Source organism: Larus michahellis, chromosome 1 (assembly GCF_964199755.1).
Source record: "Larus michahellis chromosome 1, bLarMic1.1, whole genome shotgun sequence".
NCBI lineage: Eukaryota > Metazoa > Chordata > Aves > Charadriiformes > Laridae > Larus > Larus michahellis.
In genome coordinates, this window is record NC_133896.1 from 207,213,013 (window position 1) to 207,230,953 (window position 17,941).

A 17,941-nucleotide genomic window follows, 5' to 3' on the forward strand; every position below is an offset into this window, starting at 1 on the left:
GCTCTCTTCTGATCTCTGTGAAAACAGCAGAAACCTCTTTAACTTCACTGAACCTGCAGCATCCTACCCTGCATCCTATCCTGTATCCTATCCTGCAGCATAGGATACCTCACAACAGAATTTGACTCAGAAAAATTACCTAGACAGTGTTGTCCATGCTCCCTAGGAAATGCCAGTGGTTTCAGTGAGATAGTACTCCTGCCCTTCTCTTCTCTGTCTCTGCCCCAGCTAATACAGGCAGGCTGGCTGACCAACAGGCTGTTGCAAAACGCCTTTGTGTATAAGGAACCTGGGGGAAGTGCAGTAAGAAGTGATTATACAGTAACTGCACTGATGAAGTTCCAGAACTGAACTTCCCCGTGACCCTGTGGTTTCACTGATGGAATAATACGAAAAGAGAGAGACAAAGCTGGCTGCGAGCTGTGACATGACATCAACAGGGAAGTCAGAGGGAAGATTTGTTTAACATGTTTTCATTTACTTTTTAGAATAGTGATGACATTACAGTAACACCACAAAAAGTGAGTCATGTGTGTAATCACCTCTTGGAGCTATCAGGATCTATATAAGCGTTTTAGCTGTGGGCTTGGGAGACAGAAGGTCGGACGCTTTCTGCTGCAGCAAGGCTCCTTGGCAAGCTGGGCACTATGCAATACCTTCTACTTTGTGCCGCCATCCTCCTACCTGGGAGTCTTGCTTTTCCAGCACCCCTTCAACTAGAAACACCGAACAACACAGACCTGCAGAACGTAACGGTATGTTACCAGGGGAACAATGTAACTGCATTATGAATAACCTGATTTTTGATTCAGCTTCTACGTTCCTTTCCTATCTGCTTATATTATCTTCTTATCCTACATTAACACAACAGTTTTTGCAGAGGTGACATAAAACAATTTGCTGACTAGCTTAGACACCCTAAATCTAACTTACAAAAGAGACCAAGTTCCAACTGGTAAATAAAGCGGAGCATGACATTTTTAAAACATCTCAAAAATATTATGTATACTGCAGGTTTGAATGCTCAGTAAACTGTGTTTACTTAAAAGAATTGCTTGCTTACTGTGTCACTGCTATTGCAATTCTTTTTAAATACACTAATCTATACTGCAGAGAGAACAGCATTTAGTAAACTGAAATGGGAAGAAAAAACTACACCTAAAACTAGCCATGACTGCAGGATGAAGAAACAGTTCAGTGAAACGAAAAACGCAATTACCAAAAGATCACAGATATATATATATCAATTTTTATCTTCGTTTTCTTCTTCCAGGTGTATCTTGATAAATTCTTTCCAATTTTTACAAGAACACCAAGCCTAAGCTTAGAAGAGAGGATTAAAGAAATGCAAAGGTTTTTCCACCTGCCTGCAACTGGACAATTAGATGCAGAAACATTAGGAATAATGAAAATGCCCAGATGTGGACTCCCTGATGTCTCAGATGCCAAATCAGCTCCTGAAGCTTCAAGATGGGGAAAGACAAGTTTGACTTACAAGTTAGTGATGTTTCAGGTTTTATGGGGAAAGGGGTTGCTTTGTGTCTAACTATGTGGGTTTCCTTCACACCCAAAATGACATTAACCTGTTTAATTTTGCTGCCAGGATTTTCAATTATACACCTGATCTACCAGTGAAGAAAGTGGTTAACGCAATTAAAAGGGCTTTGGCGGTATGGAGTGATGTGACTCCACTGGAGTTCAAAAGAGTATACATCAGATCTGCAGACATTGTGATTGGATTTGCATATGGTGGTGAGAATACCTGTCATTTTTAAAATGCAATGGTCCATATTTCACTCAAGCCTGTATTTTTATAGTCACAGCTTTAAAAGAAAGAAGAGTTTGGAATTATTCTGAAGTCTGCATAAATTTTATCTTTTTTTTATCATGACACCAAATCTATATATTATGACTGTTTCACCTTATGAAACCATTAGAAAATCCTTCCAAATTTACAGCTGTGAAATGGAGGGAGAATTCAGCTCCAGAATGAGACACCTAAATTTAGATGTTAAAGGCTCTGTCTGCCTTAATAAATAGTGCAAACTACTGGGACCAGATCTGTGGAGCAAAACAGCTGGGTCTGAAGACTCAGCCTCCACAGGCTGGATTCAGGCACGTTCAGGCAGGTTTACTTTGGTCTAGATCTAGTCTGGCTCCCTGGACTGAACAGTCTTTGGCAGCTGGGGTGCATTAGCTTTGGCCATAAAGTATACCTTCTGGTTGATTTTCTTCTAGAAGGAATCCCATTGGTGCACTCCAAGATTGCACCAAGGTGCAAGCCAAAGCATGGTATACGTGGATGACCAGTAGAGTCACTTCAAGAAGCTCACTTGTGATCCAGACTAATACGTGAATGTAGCCATAACTTTAACTTGTTCCTGGCACCTAAACTGACTCAACTTAGCCAAACTAAATGCCTACTTTAAGGTTGGCTGACTTGTTCTCTAGATCCATTGGCAATATTTACTAGATCTCCATTGACTGTAAGTGAAGATCAGACACCTGGCTTACAAGTAGATGACTGCATATAAACACCAAAATGTTCCAGGCTTATGCTTCACTGATGGGAAACATATTATGTTGCCATGAAGAGTCGATTAATGTGCCAGTCAAAGTGAGAAAGGGTCCTGCAAGCTGGAATGGGTTTTAATCCCTCATCACGCACTAGGACTAGGTCTCTTCTGCCTGTGTTATGCCTGCCTCAAGGTCTATCTACATAGTCTGAGGGAAAGGAGACAGAATGGCAGCTGAATCCCCAAATACTCCTCAATCCCGTTGAAGCTCACTAAGGGGTAGGGGGAAATTTTCAGAGCTGGTACAAATATATCATCTTGTCAGTTCTTGCACTCAAGGTAGGAAATGGTAACATTCCACATGCACTGTTACAGAAGTGCTGTCCCCAAGGCTGGGGACAAATGAACTTAACTCTTCAGGAACATGGTTATCTCTCCCAAATCATCACCTTCCACTACAATCAGTACAAGTGAGAATGTCTACAACTAATGTTGCCCAGCACTTTCCAACATCAAAAACATTCAGGTGCTTATAATGTTGTCGAGCATTAAGTATTTATTCTGAAATAATCCCAGATTGCTGCCTCAGAAACACATTTCTGACAAAGGCTCAGAAGAAAATGTTAAACTCTTTCTGAAACATGCAGCAGCCTGAAGTATCAAATACAAATTTTGAACTTAAGTCATGAATTTGGAGAGCGTTTCCTAAGCCTTGCTCCTTGTTTTTACAACCTTGCTGGTATTGTAGGATTTTATTTTAAGGATTGGTAATGAACAAAACTAGCACAAACAATCCGCATGCTTCAATTTGCTGAATTTAAACATTACAGCTGATGCTACCTGATGAGATTTGTTTCTTTATTTCTTTTCAAATGCAGCGCATGGTGATGGATACCCTTTTGACGGAAGAGGTAATGTACTAGCTCATGCGTTTGGACCTGGACAAGGGCTTGGTGGAGATGCTCATTTTGATGAGTCTGAAAGGTGGTCAGAGTACGATCAAGGTAAAACCCACGTATGCGTATGAAGGGGAAAAGCGAATATTGTACATACCAGAAGAACAGAGCCATAGAAAATGCTTTCCATAACTCTTCATGCTTTGTCACCATTTCAGTACCAACATTTTCATTCTTTTCAAACACCTTTCTAAGTACTTATGCTTCATTATCATTAGCAGCTACATAATGCCTGTTATGTCCATATTTTAAAGCACTTTTTACAGGCTAAACAAGGACTACAAGCCTTTGTTTTCTACATAAATTACAAAAAGGTAAAATGACTTGCTTGTAGGAATAAGGTTGACTAAAAGCAGAGTTGTGAAGAGACTCAGGGTCTCTAGATGTATATGAAAGGGATCAGTAATGTTTTTATTAAAATATTATAGCTACATAAGAAAGTCCAAGGTTTCATTCCAAGGGAATGAAAGGTATAAATTCTCCTGCTACGTCAACTCTTCATATGCTAAAAAGAAATGCCATACCTTTGACATATTTTTCTATGCTTCTGTGCTGCAGACATTAATTTGTTCCTTGTTGCTGCTCATGAATTTGGCCATTCTTTGGGACTTAATCATTCAGATGTTCGTGGAGCTCTGATGTACCCTATCTACTCATATACGAACCCAGACACCTTCACACTTCCAGAGGATGACAAGCAAAGAATTCAGAAGTTATATGGTAAATTCATTATGAGATTTAATTTTCAAGATAAAACCTACTGGGGTACAGGTTTCACTACTCTCCCTTATTGCAAGGGCCTCATCATGTTACCAAAAAAGAAAGAAGGGGAACAAACTTGGTAAAAACACATTCCTGTCTACTCCATCCACTATGTTCCTTCTGTAGCGTGTCCCCATTGCAACCAAGAAATGATGGAACACCAGTGCGGCTGCCCAGCACACTGTCTTCCTGCACACTTACATATTGCCAAACAAATCCTGTGGACCTTGCTCTGGAAATGAGCTGTTTCAGTGAGTGAGGCTACTGGCAGGAAAATGAGAGGGATACTGTGCGACTTATCAAGTCAATGGGACAGTTCATTGAAGGCAGAAACTACTCAGCAGTAGGAGTGGAACATAACCAGAATTGACCCCACGGGGTAAACTTTGCCAGGTTTGCTTTTCTTTAGGCACCACGCTCCTCAGGACATGCTAGAGGAACACTAGGAATAAAACATAGTTGTCTGCATTGTCCATTTCCACTACAGACTCTATATTTTGTGCTTCTTTCCCACAGGGAAAAAATCTTGAAGAAAGCGCTTCAGAAAGACCAAAGAATCCACATCTTTTTGCTTTGGTGTTCCCAAACAATTTTAATCCTCTAGCTAATTAAAGTGGTAAACTCACGGGCTGCACTTTCTGAATTATTATATTGATTTATTTGCACTTTATACAATTTCACTCAACCATTAAAAAAAAACAAACTTGTATACTCTGTTGTCTAATGTGTTTTTTTTCTTCTGACATTTCACTGGGGGATTAAATAACTCCTGCATGTGTGATAGACAGACAAACAAACATCTTTCCAAATAGAGGTATAGGTACATAAAGAGCCTGTGTGCATTTACTGCTGGAGTTACAAACTTTGTTCCCAGCTTGCTTTCAGTTCCCATGCATGTCCTGGCCCTTCACAGTACCTACTGCTGCCTCCTCAGAATCACAGTGTGCTTCCCGTGTGGCTCACACATAGAGGAGAAGGTCTCCACAGTGCTTCTTTCAGCATGGGCTGGGATGCTTTCCCAAAGGGAACAGCTTTTCAACTTCATGTCCACCCTGGCTTGCCAGAGAAGCAGGTTTGAGAAGTAGTGGACTAGAATTCCCATTGTCCACTGTGACATTCAAACACCTGTCAGATATTTTGAAATTAAAAAAAAAAAAAAAAAACCAAAAAAAACCAAACAAACAAAAAAAACAACAAAAAAAAAAAACCAAAAAAAGAACAGGAATTCTCCTTCCCACCTTTGGAAGGCTAATCCCACATTTCCAGAAAACAAAAACAAGCACAGATAGGCATAACCCTGGCAACACTAGGAAGACCTCCTGATTGCTGGAGCTGGCCAGTTGTCCTCTGAGCTGCCCTCTGCTGCAGGGTGAGATGCCTGTCTTCCTGCAATAACTGAAGAGCTGAAATGACATGGGAAAATGCATCCATGTCTCTCAATCCCAGGAGAAAATGGCCGTGCCTTCCTGGATCCCTGATCAAAGCATCACCCGAGAAACTTCAAAGCCTCTGGGCTGAGTCCTTGGAGAGGTTGGGAAGGATGCAATGAAAATAGTTTGCTTTGCACACAGGCACTGCTCTACAAACACTGGAGCTTTTTTGCATATTTAGCAGGATAAACTGTTATGGGACCAATGGTTTCTCCATTAGGAGTTTTTTATGCTTCCTGATGGGGAGAGAAGGCTTCTCCTACATCAATACATTTGCCAAATGTGCGCAAAGGTCTAGCCTCTCAAAAGCTTGACAGCATTTCCCAGCCTTTATCCAAAAACCTTTTCCAGTTCAAGAGCTGATGCCTGGTGATGCAAGGGCTCTGATTCCACATACAACTGGGAAAAAGTTTTGCCCAGCCCCAGGTTTGGTGCAGGACACCTGAGAGCAGGAAGTCTACTCATGGGCAACGTGGGACACACGGGTGGAAAGGAGGAGAGGCAATTTTAATCTACCTATATTCGTAAGACTCATGTCCTGGTCTCTCAGCCACCAAACATAAATATGTGCTAGGATAGCATCTAAACACTAATACACTTCCCAAGGTAGGCCTAATACCCTGGTTTCTGTGTACCAACTGATCTCTGGGGTTTGCTCCTTCTGGCTCCCTGGAGCTGGAAGGGATGTGAAACATATTGTAAGGAATGAAAGTCCATTCCTCTCTGTCACATTGGGAAACTACCTTTTCCTGCTTTCCTTCTCACCTCTTCTAATCACTCCCTTCGCAGCCGACACTTTGCCTTCAAAGTACTGCAACAGAAAAAGGATCTTCACCGTCCATGGGATCCCCACTGCTCTGTGATTGCCTTGGAAGTGCCTCCAGCAATGGCAAGGAAGCAACGCTACAGCCACCTCCTCCATAAGGAGAGTGAGCAACAAGATGAAGAGGGGAGGAGACAGAATTAGAGCTCCAGACTCACCAGATGGACAGCAGTTTATTCCATGAAGAATTCCCATTAGTCCAGTCCATCTAACCTAGTAATATCTGCTGCAAGAAGCAGCACCAAATGGTGCAATGGCTGAAATAAGTCACTGACAGAGACATCCAGAGTGGCAAGGATATGTAAGGATAGGGTATGAGGCATGGTTCCTTCAAGTGCTTCCCCCTCAGAAAGGTTTCTCACCTCTGGTAAGGCAAAAGTTTGAAAACACTCCCTTCAGTTACTAGCCATTTCTTCCACATGAAGCTCAAAGATGAAGTAGCTAGTGCTAAGTGGATATTATTCTAAGGGCACGGTTGTCTTGAGGTATGAGAAAACCAGAAAGTCCCAGAATCAGTCAGATCCCAGACTGTATTAAAGACTCTGAAGAATGGGACTAGTGAGCTCCATGGCCTGTGTGGATGCTTGAACAACTTGGGTCGACCTGGGAGGCCCTGGAAAAATCCACTGTTGACAGAAAGTACCCTGATCTCATGGCCAAAGTCCACACAGGGAACATAACACAAAACAGAGACACACCATGGCCTTTACTGAGTCAAGTCACTCGCTAGTACTTCTTAAAGAGAAAAGAACGACATAGAAGACAGATGTCATCAGAGAAAAGACTGTGCAGAAACAAGCATTCCTAAGGACATATGGGACAATCCATGCACCATGCTGGAGGAGGCACTGAACTGACAAATGAGGAAAACATGAGAGCAAATACTTGACAGAAAATAGCAGATCTGTTTTCTAGTATACAATTAATTTCCATATGAACTGAGATGACCGGGATAAAACTCCAGAGGTGTATTCCTAGGAAGACTGCCCTGCAATGGCACACATCTGGGAGACAGCTTCCAGCAAGCACTCGAGATGACTATCCTGCAGTGGGCCCAACACAAGGTTGGAGTGAGGCACCCTTCTGTCTTGAAGGAGGCATCTCCAAGAGGCAGCAGTGCTCAGCTAGCATCTCCACAGCGTGTGAAATAAAGCAGGAGACAGGAATTTTGCCCTCAGAGAAGACAAAGGTACCACTGATGCGTCATCAACATCTTACCTCTTGCCAAGCTCCTGCTGTGCTTCCATTCACATACAGGACCTCTCCTTTGGGGAAAAGGCTGCCATTGGCACACCTCACCCTGCTTACTAGATGTGAACTACGCAATATCTGCCTCCATCTAGTGGTACAGCTCGGCAAACTGCACTGGCTTTACACCCCGGTGTAAAGCGCATCTTACATGTCCACCAGCCCACGGCCCTACTATACATCCCACCACCAGGGGGAATTAGGGACAACCGCAAATTTAGCAAGGATGCTGCTGCCTCTTCCTTCTTCGCTTTATTCTACTGCTTTCTGTGTAATTTTTCACATGCTCGCTCTAGTACATATCTGAGGACATCTAAGCGCGTTATGTCACTTGAATAGCACCTGCTCCCTCGTCCTCCATACAGAAGGGTAATCACATAGCATTGTGTTTTGGCAGGGCTTCGAATTCTTGTTTGCTTTTACTATTGTTCTCTTAAAACAATATATATTTGAATGCAGCTTTGCCGTTCCAGGTAGTACACGAAGTAGCAAATGAATGTGTTAACATTTCTGATAGGTCCTTTGACCGTCCACACAAAAAGGATAAGTTTTACTCCTGTTTTTAAAACGTCACAGTTACTACCCTAGAGAAGCTACTATTGGAACTTACCCAGTCATTTGGATATTCTGAGCCTTCTCCACCACACACAGAGTGATATTCTGAGAGGGCAAAGTCCAGATACATGTGATAGAATTGTGCACAAGGGGTGCATGGGACCTGTAGAAAAATATTAGTTTTAATTCACACTACACTATGGATTCTACTTCATCTGCTGTCTAGTAAAATTTTAAGACAATTAATTTTCCTTTCTTTTAAGAAGTGCTTTTAAATATAATTGTCATATAAACTTCTCTGTCCGTATAGATGTATGTACAGATTAGATTTGATTAGTATAAATTGAAACAGTATCACAGGTTAGTTATTTTATTCATCCGAATAAACGCCCAGTGCTGTGCTCTAGCGTTTTTTTTTATTATCCAGAATTTAATTATTTATTATTTTATAAAGTTTTGAAACCGTTTGTATATCTGAAGACTTAAAAAAAAGTGAAGCTTGTCGTTTCCCAAACCGTCGTAAATACTGCAGAAAGAGTCCTCATCTCTTCTCATTTGCCTTTGCCAAATACAGCAGAAACAGCATTTTACCCAAAGCACTAGCAATTTCTACAATTTAAATATACACCACTTCGAGGTGAGCAGGGGGGACTTACCAATCCCCCTTTTCTCGCCTGAAGTCACTGCTTTTTCCTTTCACATTAATCTCTTTACATAACATCCCTCCTTCTTTTTAGATATTTTTTTAATTTCTGTGTCTGCATTGTCTCCTCTTCTCCTTGGCGATTGTAACAGTGCTTGGCTATGTTGGGGTAATGCACATTCAAACACAACCTCAGTCCTGTCTTTAAGTCTACCATTTTTCCTACCCAAGGAGGGAGAACCATCTTTAAACTAGAGCTTCCCTGTGAAATGCGTGGCATGATGTCCTTGGGATTAGTTTCTTCTGGAATCCTGGAAATGGAAACATTTAATTACACAAAGAAAGCCAGGAAGAAGGTTATACTGGGCATAAAGACACTTTCATTTATCTTTTAATTTATTCATTCCCCCACAAACAGCCTACCAAAAAGAAAAACAATAGTAAAAAACTATAAAGACATTGCATCAGGAATGAAGCAAAATGACCGTTTTGACATTGCAAGAATGGACAGAGTGCTAGCTAAAACATCTCAAGGTAAGAAATATACATTTGTTTTGAGTTCCCAGCTACAGGAAAAAGGTCTTCCAACCCATGAACGGACTGTAAATCCAGCTCTAAAGTTTTTATAGCAGCCTGTAACTCTTCATTTTCGGTATCTCCATGTCTGAGAGCAAAGAAATAAAAAATAGAGATCATGCCATGAACAGTACATGCTCCCAGAGCTTTGTTTTGCAGTGAGGTATTTCTGCACAGAGTGTTAACAGTGATATTGAGCGCAGCTTGTCTGGTTTCATCACATGAGAATCCACTCCTGGTGCTGTAATATTTGTAACCCTTCACTTCCAAAAGGGCCGTCATTCTTGAGGAAATTCCTTTTATTCTATAATCTGAGTACTTATAGTTTATATGGTTCAAATACTCTCTGGACAAATTCATGGAGGAAAAAAATCCATTAAATGATACCTCACGAGTAACTGCTTCATGGACTGCCTGACCTACAAATTACTAAAAGCTAATATATTTTTCTTGGGAATTACTACTGCATGTTTGTCCTCTTATTATATTCTTGTCTAGGTGGTCCTTATGAGGGACCAAACACTGAGCTATTTTTTAGATCCAGTATAGCCGTCCTTATGTTTGACTTTTTTTTTCCTTTCTACAGGCTATATCCTTAAGTCCAACCCGCTTTTCCAAGCTTTGCAGTCTGCCCAAGTGCTCTCTCTTACACTTCTTTTATAAGCTTATTTTGCCAACCCTATCTTCATTTGGCTATTTAATAACTGTCTATCTCTCTGCTCTCTGAATATTTCTCTGATTTCTTTCTCATTTATATACAGTTCCATCCAGGACCCTTTTTCCTTCTCAGATGTGTAATAAAAATATGTATTTGCCTTTACTGGCTGCCGTTCCTAAGAGAAACAAGGGTTCTGCCCTTGGCACCCTGTTGCCTGCGATGCATTCAGATCCAGGGACAGCCCTGCCATCAGGCAGCTGAGCTCCCACCCCAGCTCTGTGCACGAACTTGGCTTTGCACAAAGGCTCACGTTGTTTCAGATTTTAATTCTGTAACGGGGCTTAATTGCTACACACTCTGGATGAGGGACGGTGATACCTGGTATTAACAGGGGAATAACGTCTCTGGAGAATAAATTTAATGACATCAGCAGCAATTCCAGCCTTAGCAATATATATTAAACCTGCCACAGGTAAAAAGCTCACAAATATATGATGGGAAACAGCTGGTTAGCTGCAAAAGTATGAAGTATGGCCTCTTACAGTACTGTCCTCTTGACTTTTCTTGCTAGCGTTAACTGGAAATTTCATCCAATTTGAAGATGCTTTTTTCCCCTGTTTTTATAAAATTATATCTTTAACAAAGCCTGTCTCAAACAGGATGTTCTTAATGGTATCGTAATTATGTTTTCAGTTTCAGCAATGTCAATCTGAAGCAGTTCCACTGACGTCAATGGAATTATTTTGGATTTATCTAGAAGAGTAAAAATGTTAGCAAGGAACTAGAGAAAATATTATCTGTTTTGATTATTGTTACAGCAGGAACCACCACAAGCCAGAGAACTACAGATAATCGCTGTTTGTTTGAAAAGACCGAGGAAAATTATTTGGGGGTGGAAATTGTTACTGTTTTCTATCATCCCTAAAAATAAAGTTCACCGCAAATAAAACAAGCATAGAGAAAAGCAGGAGGCTGCTCAGGGATATAGGAAAATATGGAAGCCCATCCACATCAGAAAAGCAGAAAAGAGTAGAGGTCTTCAGCTTGGCCACACGAAGGGATCTGACAGAGCTGATATACTGAGTGTAGTGAGATATTCGTTATTTCTCATAACTCAAAAAGTAAAGTACTCCCAATTAAATGTTATGGGAGATTTTAAACAAAGAAGGGTGTACTTTTTTTACACAGCACATAACTCAGTTGTGGAATTCCCTAACATAGGATATTTACTGATGGTGGAGACCCAAATTCATAAATGAAGTCTGGAAGGTTAAAACATACTCATGTGGCCTAATAGCTACTAAACACAAGGGCGTCGTGGCAAATGGTGGCTCACTATCCTGATGAACACCAAAGGAAGGATCAAGCTAAATTTACCCAGTTTTGCTAACGTTGCAAATCTTGCTATAGGCAAAAGGAAACACCTGGCCTGCAAAGCCAGGAACTGTCAATTTAGCAGTTTAATCAAAAAATTACTATTGTTACAGATGTAATTACTATAGAAAAAAAAGGGGGAAGGGGAGACAAAAAGAAAGAAAAGAATACTAATACAGAAAAACTCTCAATGATGATATAGCCAAAATTATTACCACACTTCCTACTAACTACCCATTGCATTCAACACCAATCTATCCAGTTCAAGCATAATAACAGAATACAGTGCATTGCCAAGAGCATTGGCCCATTCCATTAAAACTTCGTTTGTGCAAAAATTCTGAAGATAAATTGGAATCTTTAATGCTAAATATATTTTCTTTTGAGTTACAGGACAGTGTTGTGGTGGCAGTCCTGATTACATACTACTACTCACAAATAATTCACTCAGAATTCAACCATTACTTTGAAATCAATGGTTCCCCAATAAAAAAAAAAAATTCTTTATGAAAATGAGCTTTGCAAAAGATCAAACACAATGTTCTTGTAATTTGTCATTGGATGTGGGATCAGGAAGAGCCTGAATCAGGACTGTCCCGTCTTCCCTTGAAGGGAATCAGCCAAATGACACAAAAACTTGAAATCACTAGACTTAGGCTTTAACACAAAAATAATAAACTAGAATAAATAAAGCTTACATTTAAAGAATGCAATCAAGGATGCATTCTTTCTCTATTTGTTACTTTCAGGAGCAGTTAATCTCATCCTAATGTAGAGGTCCAGCAAAAATCAGAAAACAATAACCTAAAAATGTCCATTTCTCTCCATTGGCTAGGAAGACAACTCTCTTTGACTTGAGCTTAGATGCAGATATATTCACTGCTTACTGATGTCTGGAAATAGTTGAAACGAATTCCACCCTTCCAGTCGCAGAACTTTAAGCGGATTCTTGGGTTGAACATACTCTGCACAGTCATCTTCAGATCATCACTAAAATCTCTTTCTTCTACCTAAAAAAGACTGGGCTTAGGTGTTCTTAAGTGTTTGTCACACTGACTTCTTTTGCTGAGGCCCTGCTCTCCTCTTTGTCTGGTTGGCTGACCTTATACTCCTAGACTACTCCAAGTGTAATCTCCCATTCTTAACAAAATTTGCAACATTCAGCATTTATAGAGTAAACAGGAACCTAATTCCCAACTGGGTCAAGCTGGGATCTATCAGTGCATGGTAACATAAGAACACAGTAAAATGGTAACATTTCCATCTTTCCCTTTTGAAGTGATAGCAGCAACTCTGCAGTCTCCCCAGAACCTTTTCCACAGAACTACTAATTGTCAAAAAATGGAAATAGAAACTGTTGGTATCTAGTAGGGATGAGAAGCGACAGGGTAGAGAGGAAGATCAGGAATCTTCATACTGTCAGTATGGAAAGAGTAACTTAGATTTATGATCAAGAGCTCTAATAAAATGGAGCCTGGAATAACTCGAAATAGTTATTCCCTCTCCTATGAAGGCAGGCTGAGAGGGTTGGGGTTGTTCATCCTGGAGAACAGAAGGCTCCGGGGAGACCATATAGCGGCCTTCCAGTGTCTGAAGGGGGCCTACAAGAAAGCTGGAGAGGGACTTTTTACAAGGGCATGTAGTCATAGGACAAGGGGCAATGACTTCAAACTAGAAGAGGGTAGATTTAGATTAGGTATTAGGAAGAAATTCTTTACTGTGAGTGTGGTGAGACACTGGAACAGGCTGCCCAGAGAAGCTGTGGCTGCACCATCCCTGCTAGTGTTCAAGGCCAGGTTGGACGGGGCTTTGAGCAACCTGGTCTAGTAGGAGGTGTCCCTGCCCACAGCAGGGGGCATGGTACAAGATGATCTTGAAGGTCCCTTCCAACCCAAACCATTCTATGCTTATCCAGTCCTGATGTAAAAGGATCCATTTTTCATTTAGCAGTGAGGATAATATCTTATGATTATAAGGAAGATACCCGTTTTTATAAGAAGCCAGAATGATGAAGGAAGAAATCACTTCTCTTACTCATGTTTGCTATGGCTACAAAGCAGAATGTTGGTATCATGTCACTACCAGGCTAGTTCAAGCAGCTCAGACTTCACACCGATTGCAAATCATGCCTAAGATGACAGATAAATATTGGTCAGAACTTTCCACTGAGCTATTTGCTCCCACAGTACAATGTCTACAGTATAGAAACACTTTGAATGTGGGATGCTTGCGCATAGTCTGCGTATGTAATCTAAGGAATGGGGCCACCTATTTAGAAACCTCTGCTGACTAAGCAGATCTTTGCTGCTTGCTAGGTCAGTTCAATCATTTTTCCATGTTCTCTCATTCAACTTTTAAGCATTAGAAAAGCCCACACAAATTCCACCCCCCCTTACATTGCCTATCATTTTTTGGCTTAGCGTTGAGTTTTTGACAAAAACACTGTACCGTGCTTAGGGATACAGCATGCCTATCACATAAAGAACTAATCCTTACCTTTGCATGCTGTCTTCCTGAGATTTTTATTGCCCTGTTATCTCTTAGCTTTAATTTCTGTTGTAAATCTTTCTGCTATTAACCATGTTTTCATCATGTTTATACAGTACCTCAAATGACTGGCCCTCAGTTCTGTTTGTTTGGTCTCTTTGTTATTACAGGAGAGGTAGCAGTATAAAATAATATTCTCCCCTCTCTCCCAAATTAACTACATGATAGAATTTGGGAACACTTACATAAGTGGTAATCAGATTTCTGCTTGTATTTCAGTGACAAATGCTGCAGACCTTAGATGTCTTAATCAAAGTTCTCCTGGGTAACAATCACTAACAATCCAGATGACAGCCAAGAAGCCATCCTAGGTAGTACCTTGGCCCTAGGTTATTTAACAACCAAAAAAATCACCTAGCAAGGAGTTCAGTGTGAATATCCTGAAAGTGCCAGATCAGACCAAACACACTGTTTCAAAGAGGATCCTGTGTCTAGAGTGTCTTTGCCAGTCTGACATCCCTCCAGGCAGCCCTAGCTTCTGCACTTCACTTGTAAAATATTGCCACTATTTTTCTCTAAATAAAATATATTGCAGTACAACCTATTTATTGATTCTGAGAATACCACAGTTCTTTCACACTTTCAATCCTATTTGTCATATTGTGCACTCTTGAGATCAAAGTTTTCTTTTACCAAGCAGACTACGCAAAGAACCGGCATAAAAGTAAATAGCAGTTTTATAAATCAAACCTTAAGTGCCTAAATGCATTCCCATTTCAAGCAGTAATTTAAAGAGATGAAGCAGAAACATCGTCTTTGCATCCATTATAATTCAAACACTGAAACTTGTAAACCTTTTATTATAGCTCATTTTCAAAATGCCTGTGCTTAATCTAAGTATTTCTACTTCTGGTAATTTGTGCTATCAGAGAGGTACAAACAGTGAATGTAACGTTATTCCCTACAAGGTGCTTTACTTCTTGGCTATGTCTATAAAACAGAGAAAAAATACCATTTCTTTTGTAATTACTTCAAATTTAATTTCAGGTATCATATGATATAAATTAGAGAACCCTAAATCTTTCCCAACTTGAGTGCGCATTCACAAGCTGATGTGCACTCATGCACCGCCACAGACACTTGGAGCTGTACCTTCTTCAGCAGGGACTTATCCTTGGGCCACAGTCCCTCCAGAAGTACACCCTTCAGTGTCCCTTCAGTGGCACGGACAACCCCACGGCCACACACGCTTTAGGGTGTCCTGCTCCCACGTGGACTCATCCACCGGTCACAGTCCCTTCTACTGGAGTTCACGCTGGAGTTCCAGCCTGTCCAGAACAGCAGCACAGAAATGGCAGCGGTGCCCTGGCCACCTGCCAGCACAGGCATATCACCTCTGCTGTTACCAAAATGTTCCCAGGCCCAGCAGAGTAAGATGATAAGCAGTACAGCAAGCAGCGAAAGCGAAAACCAACCACTAATGAGCACTAGACTCTAGTACGCAGTAAGGGAAGCAAGCCCCACGGCAAACACAGGAGCCTGTGAATTGCTAAACAGCAATAACAGCTATAAATTCAATCGAGCACATTCCAATAAAATCTGTCATCATCTCAAACCCTTCGAGCCCCATGTGGGGCACCAAAAAGGACTGTCGTGGTTTAACCCCAGAAGATTCACAGGAATTTGTGCCAGCAAATGACTTAAATGAAAAAAATCAAACTAAGAGGAGATGGATGTACAGGTAACCTCAGTAAGAAGTTCCAGATATTTGGAAAAGCTTTCTCATAGTACCAAGAGTTACTGATGGAAAACAGTTTCTGTAATATCAGGTTCTGCCTTCTTGAGTCCTGCAACACATTTTTTCAGTCCAGGATCAAAGTCCGATACTACTATTTTAGCCTCACTGATTTATGAGAATGTGCTTTCTGGCTACATTACAACATCATTACAGCATTGGCCCATGTGTGCCACAGTGAGCAGTGTATCAAAACCTCACACGAGTTTGCAGCTCACAAACTGTTAATTGCCCAAAAGGTGACCCAATCTGCCAAACAAAATGACTGCCTGATTGAACTAACTCCAGTATAAATATTTCATCTCAGTATTAAGATTTGAACAGAAACAGAAGCAGAATCCTCTGGAACCTAAAACATTTACAAAATGAAGACTTACCTTCCTGCATATTGCAGCACTGACCTAGTTTGCATGCATTTTCATAGCAACAATAGTTACCTTTGCTTAAAAGATACCAATCCTAATTATGATCTGGAAACAGTATCTGCTAAAGTGGGTGAAAGCATTTCAAGACCATTCATAGTGAAAGCATGGAGCTATATAACAGACATCATTTACAGATTTTTCAGCTGCTACGTCACAAACAGTATTTCTTGCTTTTAGAATGGGTTGGGGTTGGGTTTTTTACATCAGTGACTGATTTCACTTGCCTTGACTGCTTTTCATTAACAGAGATAAAGAAAGGAAAAGGACTGCAAAGCAAGCTTATTAAATAGAGCTGCGAACAATTTATTAGATGTACCAAAAAAATGATATGAGAATTTGTTATTCTTTTCAAATAGAAGGTCTCCTAAAAAGATGAGATATGTTAGGCACTCATATGTTTCTAAACGTATTACATGGAAAACACACGTACTCTCCAACAAATAATCTGTCTGTTACAGTGTCTCCCTCTTTCTCTGTATACCATGTAATCTCTGTAAACAAGTCTGTAGCATTAGCCTCCTTGTCAGAGGATTTGCTTGGAACTCCATTTCAACAACTGAAGCACTAGAAGAGAATATATGTTTAAGGTCCTAGTATAGGCATGGAATCCCATTTGGAAATGACAAGACGCTGATTCAAGGCAGCAGCGAGAAGATGAATGAGGAAAGAAAGCATTTGCTTTTGTAGATAAGAAAGAGTTGGGTTTCCTCTGCTCTTTAAGTTATCTAACACAGGGGTGAGGCAGTTGGTCTTTAAATGTTGGTGTAGCAATAGAAAGGAAAAGAAATAGAAAGAAAATAGAAATAGAAAGAAATAGAAGAAATAGAAAGAAAATAGCAAGGAAAAATAGAAACTGCAATTCTCAGACAGCTTCAGAAGCAAAACTAAAGGGACAGAAATACACAGAGCAAGTCTACCAGAGCTCTTAGCTGGTCTTAGGCTATTAGAGATGAGTCACTGCAGATAGGGTCAGGAGACCATTTCTGAAGACATGCTGCATGCTTTCTGTGGAAGGGGAGTTCCAGGAGACAAGGTGTGTATTTTTTTTCCCCAAGCTTTTCCACAGATATCACTCCTGAATACATTTGACTCCCATAAGGCTATTTTTAAAGCATACAGTTCATTACTCTATGCTATTTATTCACTTTAAGAAAGAAAGGACCAAGAAATGAATGGCAGAAGGCTTAATTAAACCTATTATGTGCCTGTCATGACAACACCGTGGCAAGAAATCCACACAGACCGCTTCAACTTTTGCTTTAGAAATCCTCATTTTTAACAACAACAAAGAGCTAAGCAGGCGCTTAATTTTAAGCACGTACATCATCCCTACAAAACTTCAAAAAGATCATGCAAATATTTCAAGATTAAATACTTTATTAGACTAGAGCTATGGTTCTTAGTATCCTGCATCATTGAACTTTAAGCTGAACATTTCTAGAAACAACAAAATCATTACCCCTATGGCTAAGATTCAAATAACCTGGGTTTTTTCCAAAGCTGAAATGAAATTAAAAAGTTACAATTTGACTCAAAGCTTCATTTTTTCACCATTTTCAAGTTAAAAAAATACATGTTTTTCAGTTTAAAAAACCTTCTGACAATCTTAACATAAAAAAGGTCTACACTTGCAGAATGGCAAAGTAGATACATGTAAGTGGTTGGAAACTTTATGTGGGAAACTGTGGCCCAG

General features: G+C 40.4%; 1 protein-coding gene across 1 annotated transcript; it reads left to right on the top strand.

Annotated features, from left to right (window-relative positions):
- Positions 1–528: 528 nt before the first annotated feature.
- MMP7 (matrix metallopeptidase 7) lies at positions 529–4,944 on the top strand. The gene is made up of 6 exons (XM_074572972.1): positions 529–755; positions 1,274–1,497; positions 1,604–1,752; positions 3,395–3,520; positions 4,031–4,192; positions 4,751–4,944. Exons 1-6 carry the CDS (start codon positions 648–650, stop codon positions 4,762–4,764), a joined length of 783 nt encoding a protein of 260 aa, XP_074429073.1. The 5' UTR covers positions 529–647; the 3' UTR covers positions 4,765–4,944.
- The last annotated feature ends 12,997 nt before the right edge of the window (positions 4,945–17,941 follow it).

Coding starts and splice junctions, on each gene's coding strand:
- MMP7 (XM_074572972.1), top strand. CDS start 648: ATGCAATACCTTCTACTTTGTGCCGCCATCCTCCTACCTGGGAGTCTT. Junction 756..1,273: donor CAGACCTGCAGAACGTAACG/GTATGTTACCAG, acceptor TTCTTCTTCCAG/GTGTATCTTGATAAATTCTT. Junction 1,753..3,394: donor GATTGGATTTGCATATGGTG/GTGAGAATACCT, acceptor TTTCAAATGCAG/CGCATGGTGATGGATACCCT.